The sequence below is a fragment of the Hemicordylus capensis genome, chromosome 1 (genome assembly GCF_027244095.1).
Source record: "Hemicordylus capensis ecotype Gifberg chromosome 1, rHemCap1.1.pri, whole genome shotgun sequence".
NCBI classification, from domain to species: domain Eukaryota; kingdom Metazoa; phylum Chordata; class Lepidosauria; order Squamata; family Cordylidae; genus Hemicordylus; species Hemicordylus capensis.
Genome location: NC_069657.1, coordinates 72,279,443 through 72,291,978, shown reverse-complemented (window position 1 = coordinate 72,291,978; position 12,536 = coordinate 72,279,443). Strand labels below are relative to the sequence as shown.

General features: G+C 47.0%; 1 protein-coding gene across 3 annotated transcripts in view; it reads right to left on the bottom strand.

Moving 5' to 3' along the window:
* Positions 1–884: 884 nt before the first annotated feature.
* Positions 885–12,536, bottom strand: part of LOC128339694 (transmembrane protein 151B-like) — a 65,517-nt gene continuing 53,865 nt past the window's right edge. For all 3 annotated transcript variants that reach the window (XM_053284009.1, XM_053284008.1, XM_053284011.1), the window contains exon 2: positions 885–3,100. In XM_053284009.1, the coding sequence (XP_053139984.1) occupies positions 1,670–3,100 (1,431 nt within the window). In that variant the 3' untranslated portion in view covers positions 885–1,669. The remainder of the gene's footprint in view (positions 3,101–12,536) is intronic.

Sequence of the window (12,536 nt, the reverse complement as noted above, 5' to 3'; positions counted from 1 at the left end):
TAATACATTTCCCCACAATTCAGGACATCACCCACTGTCATGTGTCAAGGGAACAGAGGCTGCATTTTATGATGTGAAGGCCAAAAAGGGATCTGAGCACATGAAACAGGATATCTGTGCTCTTTACTTTGATAACACTGTACCAGGAGTCTCAATTCAGCATAATGATTATACCTGCCTTGACTTACAGATTTTCATCAGCATGGAGTGGGAAGTGAATTAATGTTTCCTATTGAATGGAGGGAAGAGGGGAATGCAGCAAGGGAAGCTCTGGGTTGTTGGGGAGGGAGTGTCTCCTCAGACAAGTAGTATGCCCTCCACTTGCCCTCCCTTTCTGTTTTAGAAATCTAACATCTGGGACACAGCTCATCCACCCATAAATGCACTTTGCTCCTTCTGTATACCCCCACCGTGTGTGTGTGTGTGTGTGTGTCCACTGAAATTCAGAGAGCCAAGCTTAAATGCATGTTTTTGGAAAAGATATTGTATTATTTTTGTGGCACTAGTTGATGCATGGAGGACGTCAGGGCCAAGGGAGTTGGGATGTCAAATGCATTGATGTTGGCAAAGGACCTTTATGCACTCAGATGACTAATAAACTAAGGAAAAGCTGAGAAAGAGTGAGAGATATGTAAGAAGATGGGAAATGAAGGGGGAAAGTTTTTAAAAGAAGAAAATGAAGTGAGATGGAGAGAAAAGAAGAAAAGTGGTTGCATGGTGGTTTTGAAAGCAGGTGGCAACCAGTGTTCCCTCTAACAGGGATTTTCAGATTTTGTTGACTACAGCTCCCATAATCCCCAAGCAAAAGCCATTGCAGCTGGAGATTCTGGGAGTTGTAGTCAACATCTTGGAATCCCTGTTAGAGGGAACAATGGTGGCAACCTTTTAGTTTTTAATCTGTTTAGGATCATCATACGTAACAAGTAGTGTGTATCACTACTTTACACATCACAAACAGGTTTTTTTTCCAGTTCCTTACATAACTTTCCAATTTCTCAAATGATTCTTGGTTCCAGTCCATATATGGATTTCTGAGAAAGGAAAATCCATATATAGTAACTTTATCAACGCATTGTCTGGGGAGGCATCTGGGTAGGCATTGCCTGAACTGCCACATAAATATCTCTGACATTACTATGGCTTGACAACTACCATATTCTCTGATGGAGTGATTTTCTTTTTCATGTGAGGTAATTTCAGACAAATGTTTCCCTGTGTGGAAATGAAATAATACAGTTACCATGTGTGGATTCTTGAATCTCCTGACTAAACGCCATCTTCTAACTAAACAGGAGCTGCTGTGGTGTAGTAGATAGTGAGCTGGACTGCAAAATCCCTATTCAGTCAGGAAGTTCAGTGGATAAGCCTTGGGGAAACCCACTTAGAGCCATTTCATAAGGTTAGTGTGAATATATGATTGGATAACCTGCCCTGAGCTCCTTGGAGGAAGGGCAGAATACCAGTTTAATGAATAAATGTATTAATGGACCCTCAGACGTAGAAGTGACCCTTCCTTCACTTCTGAGTGGGTGTGACTCCTAATTGGGAGAAATTGACAACTGGGACTTTAACCAGAGAGCAGTTGGATCAGATGACCTTCCTGGTGTTGCTGTCACTGACGCACAGCATTCGGCAGTGAAGTTGTCCTAATGGAGTGACAGGAAGCATTTCACAGTGAAGTCTCCAAACATGATGCACGACGGAGGTAGAAGTGCCTCCTTTCCTGCCCTTCAGGCCTATGGACAATGAGCACTGGGAAAAACCGTGCATCATGATAAGTGGGTGGATTTTCATTGATGGCCAGCTGGCTTGAGTGGGAGCAGCACTGGTCATCCTGGCAGCCACGGTCAGCAATGCTGCTGCTGCGGCTCCTCCAGAGGCCTGTCCTGTGAGAGCCATGAATCCGGCACAAGGAGAAGCGGCTGGTGTTAAGGGAGAGCTGTGAATTGCCACTGCAGCTATGGAAGGCATGGCGAGAGAAGATGGATGAGGTACTAGAGGCATGGCGGCAGTGATCACAACTGTGAGTCATTTCACTGTATCTGCACATGGAGTAGCCATTGCATATGGGAGAGTTTGTCATGTCCATGAGCATGGCTTCTGAGTAGCTGGGAATCAGCTGGCGGTTGGTGCAGATGTGCCACTCCAGCTCAGTGCTGTCCTGAGTGCTGACCCTGGGGATGCGATATCTGTACAAGGGCTCCTCTGCCACAGTGGGCACTCTGTACTCCACCCCAAGGAGCTTCTCCACATGGTAGTGCACATATGCAGTCCGATACTCTATGAAAACTCTCAGTGGCCAGGAAATCATCATCAAAGCAGCCACCCAGAAAGCATAGTGGGATACGTACCATGGCAGGTTGTCTGGGTCCCCATAGGCCATCATGAGCTCTTTGAAATCTATGTTTTTGAGTTTCATGCCTTCTCGGACCTCCATGTAGTCATCTAGGCCTTCAATCTCTGTGAAGAAATGAGCCCTCTGGGTTAGGTAAGAATTCTCAGATTCTGTGTTGGCAAAGCTGAAACACTTGCTGAACTTGAGTTTTGTGGCCGAATACCACTCCAGGCCCAACAGCTCCTTAGAAATGTCCTTGAATCCACAGTGGGAATAGTCAAACTCAGCTTCAGCCACATGCGTGTTGACCCTCTCATGGTAGACCTGGGTGGTTGTATAGGCATCCCCATTGCGGTACCGAGTCACTTGCCTGGTTCGTCGGACAAAATGGTAACTTATGGCCTTCCACCATATACAAGGCGTGGCCTGCTTCATCCTGGCAATTCGGTCATAGACACTGTCCACATCAGCCTTGTACTGGAGTTCACTTTTGGCACGGCAGTGCCAACACTCCACCAGGTAGACCACATACAGCATGGTGAGAAATGCTAATGGAATATAGACATAGCCATCAGAGCAAGGGCTGTCATGGTAGATCATGGACTTGCCTTTCAATGAGCTATCAAAACTGAGCTTAGTGACTTGCGTAAGCTGGCACCAAGCTACTGCCCCCAGGCAGCCATACATAAGAACAGAGAGGAGAAGGCATTTCCAGTGGGACTCTCTGCACATCGAGGCACCCAAAGACTGCTTGACGGGCTGTTGCTGAGAAACAGATAGCAAAAAGGGAAGGGGGAGAGAGAGAGAGAGACAGAGAGAGAGAGAGAATTCCTTGTGAGATCATTTTAATTATTACATAGAGTCTGAAGGTATACTGCATATGCCTGGGTATGATTTGGTACCCAAATAACTTAGATCCAGTCAGTGTCATCAGGTGAGTGCTGCAGAAGAAGTGCCTGCCAGGAGTTGATTTCTGTGCCCAAAATCAGACTAATCCGAGGCCAAGGACCAAACTACATGTTACATTCATCACATTATTAGAGTCAACATGCCTGTTATTCCCCAAGTAAGTAGCAGCCATGGAGGGTGATCTGGAGCAGAAGCAAGAGGGAAGGGGGACTTGATCCATTTCATCCACCCACCCCAGCTGCTATGTGCTTCTGGAGGAAAGTTGCCAGGGACACCAGTGAGAGTGTTCTTCCCAGTACAAATAGCTCCCATGGTACTGTGAGGAGCAAATGGCTAAAGCCCCCTTCCTCTGCACCATCCAGATCTGAACTGCGGCACACTTGCAGCTGCTATTTACTTAGTGGGGTGGGGGAGCATGTCATCCCTAATAACTGGCTGAATGTAACTTGTAGTTTGGCCCTAAGACTTCAGAGCTGCTTTTGATGTTATCATTTTCAAATTACTCTTCTGGCAAAAAATAAATAAATTAAAAAACCAGTTAAACACAAGCATGCTGCGTCATTTGACAGATTCTCAGCATCGACATGTCTGATCTGCTAGCAGCCATGGTTATAATTCTCCTAGTGTACGATTTCTCATCACAGGGCCAGCTTTTAGGTGCACCACCCTAAGTGAAGAATGTAATGTTAGAGGCAGTTCTATTAAAAAAAAAAAAAATCCTAAAGTTTTCCTGAATTAAATGAGCTTAGTTTTGGAAGCAGCAGTCATTGTGAGGTTGTGAGATTTGAATTTGCAACCTCTGGCAACTGGGACCTGGATCTCACTGAATTGGTAAACCTGTGCATTGATAGTAGCACTTCGGTTTGCAGGGGTGGAATGGTTCTCCTTGAGCGGGGGGGGGGGAATCCCTTCACATAGAAAATTAACAAGTATGGGGAAATGTTAGCCTAGAACCCAGGAGCGTAGCCACTATTGGGCGAGTGGGTTCAAAGAACCCGGGCCACCACCCCTCAGGGGCCACACTTCACGGCCCCAACAAGCTCCCCGCATCTGACATCAGAGGGGTGTGTGTGTGTGTTGGTTTAGCTCCCGAGCAGGGCCACGCGGCCCCATTCAGGAGTTAAATGGCGGGCACAGCATTTGCTCTGGCCATCCAACTTCCGAATGGGGCTGTGCAGCCCTGTTCGGGTGCTGGCCATCCAACTCCTGAATGGGGCTGTGCAGCCCCATTCAGGAGCTAGATCGGGGCCAGTGCTGCATTTGCAGCACAGCCAGAAACGCCTCTCCCTGCCTTTAAGACAAGGAAGAGCGGCTCCTGGCCACACTGCAAATGCACTGCCAGCCATTTAACTCTCGAATGGGGCTGCATTCGGGAGCCAGACCATGCTCCCCGCATTTGACATCAGATGTAGGGGGTGGGGCGAGCGGGGCCGCTGCAGTGGCTGGACACGGGCTACCCCTGGTCTGGCTATGCTAGTGCTAGAACCCTTCTACCTGTCACTTAGATTTCTGTGTGCTGGGATTTATTTTAATGTAGCAGTAGGGATAGGAACATAGGAAGCTGCCATATACTGAGTCAGACCATTGGTCCATCTAGCCCAGTATTGTCTACACAGACTAGCAGCAGCCTCTCCAAATATGCAGGCAACCGTCTCTCTCAGCCCTATCTTGGAGATGCCAGAGGGGGAACTTGGAACCTAGATGCTCCTCTCAGTGACTCAAAGCTACTTTGAGTCAGGTCATTGCTTCAACTAGCTCAGTATTGTCTACTCTGACTGGCAGTAGCTCTCCAATGTTGCAGGCAAGAGCCTTTCCCAGCCCTACCTGAAGATGCCAAGGTTAGAACTGGCACTTTCTGAATGACAGGAGATGCTCTGCCACTGAGCTACGGCCCCATTCAATCATCTGAGCTCCCATGTGCTCTTTGAAGTGATATAATCCAGACACATCTTTACTGTCTTGGTGAGAACCAAGCCAAAGTCAAGAATCCTAACCATTTGGCTTCCATATCCCCTTTAAAGCTTAACCCCTCTACAGTGTACTGCACCCTTGTGGTACCTTCTGTCCGCCTCAAGGTACTCAGTCAGCTGGTAGCATACCAGGAAAGGGCACAAGCAAATTCTGTATCATCAGTTTATTACTGTGTTTGTCTCATCCCGTCCTGATATTATCTCATAGATTATGCCATTGTATTATGGTTTGCTGCAAAGGATGAGCTTTGTGGAGGCCTATTAACCAACTCACCCAGAGCTCCTTCGGGCAGTTAGTTGGGGCCTAGCCCTTGTTACCAGGTGGTATCAAGCTGGGATGGGAATCCTTCACTACTGGAGCTCTCCCAGACAAGCAGCTTTACTGTGGCAGGAAGTGCTTAAAGTTAAGCAGGTTTGAGCACTGCACCAAAGTGCTACTTTTTTGGGAAGCATATAATTCATAGTAACTGCCATTCATCAGGTGGGAAAGCTGGATTATGCCATTGGCTGTATGGATGGCACCTTCTGTCATCATCCTGACGTTGCTGGAAATGGTTCCCTTGTCTAAAGCACCCCCCCACCCGTCTAGTGTGTCCCTGTCTAGTCTAGTATCCCCAGCTCTAGGGATGTGCCCGGACCAGTCTGGAGGCCATTCTACAGGCCTCCGGAACGGTCCGGACACGGGAGGTTCGGATTCGGATGATCCAGTGGGGGGGGGGGTTGCTTTAAGAGCAGGGGGAGGGTTTACTTACCCCTCCCGCCGCTTTCCACCTCTGGCGCCCGTAGTTCTGTTAATAACTGGGGCGGCAGGATACCTCCCTGCCGCCCCTTTCCCCGCTTGGCTGGCTGCTGGAGCTGCGGCTGTGCTGTAAAAGGCTTCAATGTCGCGCGTGCTTCACGTCTCTAGGCAATTTACCTAGCTTAGGCAGTAGTAGTGAAAGATTTCCGCACCTTTTTTACAAGAACTTTCATTATTTCTCCATATGCATATGTAAAAGGCCTCAATAAGCCTTTTGCGCGCGCGCACACCGCACGCGCTTCACCTCTCCTCCGAGCGTGCCTACAAACAGACCCACGTGCTCCCACTGTTGCCGCCAGCCGCCGGCCCTCCAGCTGCCTCGGGGGGGAAGGGAGCACGCAGTCCTCCATGGCCCGAGCCCCAAGCGCGCCCCTTTCCCATCACCGCCCTAGCACCGCAAGCAGCACCTTGTCCTTGCCCTCCGCCAGCGGAGTGCACGCGGGCCCCAGCGCGAAAGACTCGCGGCCGCCACCGCAGCTGCAGCCGCAGTTACAGCAGCCCCCTCGCCTCCCCATCCTGGGGCCGAGTCCGCTGATGACCTCCTCCTTGGAGAGGTGAAGCGCGTGCGATGTGCGCGCGTGCAAAAGGCTTATTGAAGCCGTTTATTTGATTTGATCTGTTGAAAGAAGAGCCTCCCCATCTCTAGCAGCTTTTTTAAAGGCACCGAAGACACATTTATTCACCCAGGCTTTTAAATAGATTTATAGTTTTAATTTTTAATATTGGTTTTAAATGATTTTGATGTTAATGATTTTAATGTTTAAATGATTTTAATTGTTTTAATATTTTAAATGATTGTAATTGTAAACTGCCCAGAGATGCAAGTTTTGGGCAATGTAAAAATATGTTCAATAAAATAAAATAAAATAAAATAAACAAATAAAGTGCAGCAAAGCTGCATGAGATCGCCATTTGGAAAAGCTCCTGCTGCATATACAAATTCAGTCCCTAGTCCCAGAAGGTACATTGGTGCTTCAGATCAACTTTTTGGATTCTTAAGTTCTCTCATGTTCTTCCCTTCACTAGTGGTATGTTGTATATGCCTGTGTCACTTGTGAATTCCTGTCCTAGGTTCTACCATTCCAGGCAGTGCATCATAGAGCAGGTGTTCCCAACCTTGGGTCCCAAGACATTGTTGGAATACAACTCCCATGCCATCTTAACAGCCACAATGGCCTTTGAATTTGTAATCCAAGAAAATCTGGGGACCCTGATTTTGGAAAACCCTGCCATAGAGAATGGCTCCACTCATGGGAAGAGAGCTGGTCTTGTGGTGGCAAGCATGATTTGTCCCCTTGAGCTAAGCAGGATCTGCCCTGGTTGCATACGAAAGGGAGACTAGAAGTGTGAGCTCTGTAAGATATTCCCCTTAAGGGATGGAGCCACTCTGAGAAGAGGATCTAAGCTCCAAGTTCCTTCCCTGGCATCTCCAAGATAGAGCTGAGAGAGATTCCTGCCTGCAACCTTGGAGAAGCCGCTGCCAGTCTGTGTAGACAATACTGAGCGAGATGGACCTATGGTCTGACTCAATATATGGCAGCTTCCTATGTTCCTATGTTCCAGTCATTTCTTCTCCATGCAGGTGGAGAGTAAAATAAAAAACCAATTAAAAGCAGATTAAAATTATAATTAAAGCTAAATATCATTAAAAGCGAGGCAGCTCTCCTGAAGGCCTTCAAGGAAGACGATCCTCTAATATCCACAGGGAGTATATTCCACAACCCAGAGGCAACAACAGAGAAGGCTCCATTTCAGGTCGCCACCAGATGAACTGTTAGTACCCAAAGACGGACCCCTCCTGATGATCTCAATGAGTGATGGTGATCTTGTCCAGAAAGGTGCTCTCTCAGGTAACCCAGACCTAAGCCATCCAGGGCTAAAGGTAATAACCAGCACTATGTACTTTGCACACACATATCGGCAGCCAGTGCAACTGTTTAAGAACAGGCATCATGTGGTATATCTGGTATATCCCTGAGACCAATCTGGCTGCCACACTTTGAACTAACTGAATTTTCCAAACTACATACAAAGGCATCCCTACATAGAATGCATTACAGTAGTCTAACCTGGAGGTTACTAGCTGGTGTACTACTGTTTTCAGGTCATTCTCTTCAAGGAATGGGCAGAGTTGTCAAATCAATTGTAGCTGGTAAAAAGCACTTCTGGCCACAGCCTCAACCTGAGGCACCAAGGTCAGACACGGATCCAAGAGCTCTCCCAAACTCCAAACCTGTTCTTTCTGGGGGAATGTAACCTTGTCTAGAACAGGACATTCTATCCTGTCTTTCAGATTATGACACCCAACAATGAGCACCTCTGTCATGCTTGGATTCAGCTTCAGATTATTATCCCTCATCCAGCCCATTACTGTCTGTAGTCAGGCATTTAATGGTCTAATGCCATTTCCTGATATTGATGATAAAGAAAAATAGATTTGGGTGTCATCAGCATATTGATAACACGCAACACCAAATCCCTTGATGACCTCTCCCAGTGGTTTCATGTAGATGTTAAAAAGCATTGGTGACAAAATGGAGCATTGTGAGACTCCATATAGTATCTCACATGTAGAAGAGCAGCTCTCACCATGCACTAGGGATGTGCTAGCCGGCTAGAGGTCAAGCCAGCTCACACTCAAACTGGCCCATTTTGAAAGCTCACCTTTGAGCTGGACCAGGCCCAGTTCAGCTTGAGGTCAAGCAGAACCCCCGGGCCAATCTGGAGCTGGCCCAGGATTTTTTAAAAAAATTAAAATTAAACAATGATGGATTTACCGCCATTGCAAGGCCTCAGTGGGTTCTGCAGTGAGGGAGTCTCTGGTGGTTCCCCTCCCCATGCTGGCCTCCCCCAGTCTCAAATGGGCTATTTTGGGCCACCACACTTGCACACTGGCCATCTGTGTGGTCAGGTCACTTGGTCAGGTCACCTGGTCATGAATGTGCATGCACGGCAGCCTCCAAAATTGCTACCACCAGCGCAGAGAGGCCCCAAATGGGCCAGAAATGGCTGAACCACCCCCCTGCTGAGACTGGGGGGAGGCTGACGGGGGGAGGGGGAACTGCCGGAGATTCCTCTGTGTCTGCGGCAGCACCCCTGAGGCCTCAAAATGGTGGCAAGTCCATCTTTAAAAAAAAAATTGCCCCCTCACCTGCCGAGCCGAGCCGGGCCCAAACCAGTTCAGACTCAAGCCAGACCAGGCCCGGCTCTAGTGTGCACAAAACCAGACTGGACCTGGTTCAGTTTGAGTCTGGTTCAACTTGAACCAAACTGAGTTTTCTAGTTTTGTGCACACCCCTACCTAGCACCACCATCTGAAATCTACCTGGGACATCCAGAAGGATATCATGGTCAATGGTACTGAAAGCCTCTGAGAGATCCAAAAGAACCAGCAGAGTCACACTTTCTCTGTCAATTCCCTGGCAAAGGTCATTTATTAGGCTGACCAAGGCCGTCTCAACCCCATAGCCTTCCCTAAAGCCAGTTTGAAATGGGGTCTGGGTAACTAGTTTCCTCCAAGACTGTTCAGAGCTGGTCAGCCACCACCCTCTCAATCATCTTACCCAACCATGGGAGGTTGGAGACAATGAAATGTGCTAAAACTCAACCTTGCCTTGAAGCTGCATAAGTCCTTTCCCCAGTTTACTCAGTGTTTACTCAGTGGTAAAGAAAAGACATTCTGTGCATGTAGAAATACACTTTATGATCACTTCATATGTCAGTGCGGATCCCAGTCCAGGACTGAGGTGTGATCACAGATGACCAAAGAGACAAAGGACGTGGTACTTAGAGATGACAAGAGCATGAACTGGAATATTTGCAGAGAAGGGCCGGCGAGACTAGTGAGATTGCCATGTTGTACAGGTTCAAATCTGTCTCCTGCAAGGAACACAGGCCAGGGGGAGTGGGGAGGTTGCCAGCAGCCTCATGACCTGGCCCCACTCCACTTGCAAGGCAAATAAGGAGCCCCCAGGTTGGTCCTTGCACTTTGCAAGGAGAGAGGGGCCAGGAGAGGTGGCACATATTTCTACTACTACCACTACTACCAATAATAATAATAAAACAAAGGCATGACAAGGTAGCAGGGATGATACATTGGAACATCTTCAAAAAAATACAAGCTACCTGTAGCCAAAAATTGGTGGGACCATACAATTGAAAAAGTTGTAGAAAATGAAGATGCAAAAATATTATGGGACTTCCGACTACAAACAGACAAACATCTGCCACACAATACAATACTGCCACACAGCAACAGCCACTGGAGGGTTGCTGTGCTGGGGTTGCATAAGACCAGTTGCTCTCCCCCTGTTAAATATAAGAGAACCACCACTTAAACTAACAGGTGTCTCTTTGCTCAGTTAGGTCTGCTCTGAGATGCTGGGGATTGACCCAGGACCTTATCCAGCTATTCAAAGCTCTTATTCTGCCATTGAGCTCCTGCTATGCTATGGCACCAGTCCAGCAGCACAAGGAGGCCCACATGTAACTCCCCTCCACCATTGTGTTAAATGGAATCTATTTTTATATGGGAATGCTTTGAAAATATTCACAGCAGCCTACCATATCCTAAGCAATCAAACAGTAAAGCTGAACCAGATTCAGCCATGATTGCTCAAGGCCAAATTTGGCCAACACTGCAGTGGTGAAATATGCTTATGAAACTATTGCTGACATTAAAATTAAATCCCATTATTATGCTGCTCATTTCATAATACAATGCAGCCTGCAGGCATAGCAAGGGGCCATAACGACAGGGTCTCCAGAAACATGACAACTCTAGGATAGAGGTGCCAAGCTGACATTTGCATTTGGGCAGGACCCCAAACAATCTTGGCTGACTTCTCAAAGCAATTTTAAAGACTATGTATGAAGAAATATTTTTGAGATCTTCCTAGTCCTCAATTTGGACCTGTTCAGAGTAGTAATTTGGACCTGTTCAGAGTAGTGTGAAATGGAAATTAGGAGGATGATTTACAACCACACTTGGCAGATGTCAGCCTTTTAAAGAGGCATTACTTATTATGGAAGGAAACTGTTATTGCATTTTCCATCAGTGCTAAGTCAACTATGAATAGTACTTCCATAACACTGACAGTGTGTTGGAAAGAGGGATGGGATTCCTGACCTGAATCCATGTATTGCCTCAGTCAGTCTCAACTCTAGACTAAATGATGCCCCAGGGCATTTTTCACATAGGGCTTTTAACTCTTATTTCCTCTGGAATGGAGGAGGTGTGTTCACATATCTGCCAGATTTCCCCCAAAGTCCCTGAGAGCTATTGGGGAGCACTTCACACATGATTAGGGTTTTTCATTGTGCATTGGAATAGAACCCAATTTATTTAAAAACATAAGAACAGCCCTGCTGAATCAGGCCCATGGCCCAGCCCCTTTCACACAGTGGCTCACCAGATGCCGCTGGAAGCCTACAGGCAGGAGTTGAGGGCGTGCCCTCTCTCCCACTGTTACTCCCCTGCAACTGGTACTCAGAGGCATCCTGCCTTTGAGGCTGGAGGTGGCTTATAGCCCTCCAACTAGTATCTGATGATAGACCTCTCCTCCATGAAGTTATCCAAACCCCTCTTAAAGCCATCTAGGTTGTTGGCTGTCACCACATCTCGTGGCAGAGAATTCCATAAGTTGATTATGCGTTGTGTGAAAAAGTACCTCCATTTGCTGGTCTTAAATTTCCTGGCAATCAATTTCATGGGATGACCCCTGGTTCTAGTGTTGTGTGAGAGGGAGAAGAATTTCTCTCTATCAACTTTCTCCACACCATGCATGATTTTATAGACCTCTATCATGTCTCCTCACAGTCGTCTTTTTTCTAAATTAAATAGTCCCAGGTATTGTAGCCTTGCCTCATAAGGAAGGTGCTCTAGGCCCCTGATCATTTTGGTTGTCCTCTTCTGCACCTTTTCCAGTTCTACAATGTCCTTATTTAGATGTGGTGAGAATTCTATACTGTACTCCAGGTGTGGCCGCACCATAGTTTTGTATAAGGCCATTAGAATATTAGCAATTTTATTTTCAATCTCCTTCTTAATAATCCCTAGCATGCAGGGGCATAGCAAGGTTGGAGTGGGCCCAGAGACAAGATTTTAAAATGCACCCCCTGCCTGAAGCTCAGCTCATGAAGTAAAGGAATCTTAAATGAGGCTGAAGAGTGGTAACAAAAAGCAGATAGATAGATAGATAGATAGATAGATAGATAGATAGATAGATAGATAGATAGATAGATAGATGCCACAATAGAACATCCTCCTAAATTATTTTTAAAAAGATTTTGTAAATTGTGGACAATGCAAGTCATTTAATGGTACTAAAGAAAGACATGCTGTTCTGGTTGCTCCAGGTCTTAACACTCACATCAAATTTGGAGGATGAATACAACTGAAGGAAGCTCGGGAGGGTACGCAACTGGGGGAGTCAGTCATGTGACTTGCTTCTGGGGGGGCCCCCAAGGCAGTGGGCCCCAGACAACTGTCTCCCCTTGCCATATTATAGTTACACCCCTGCTA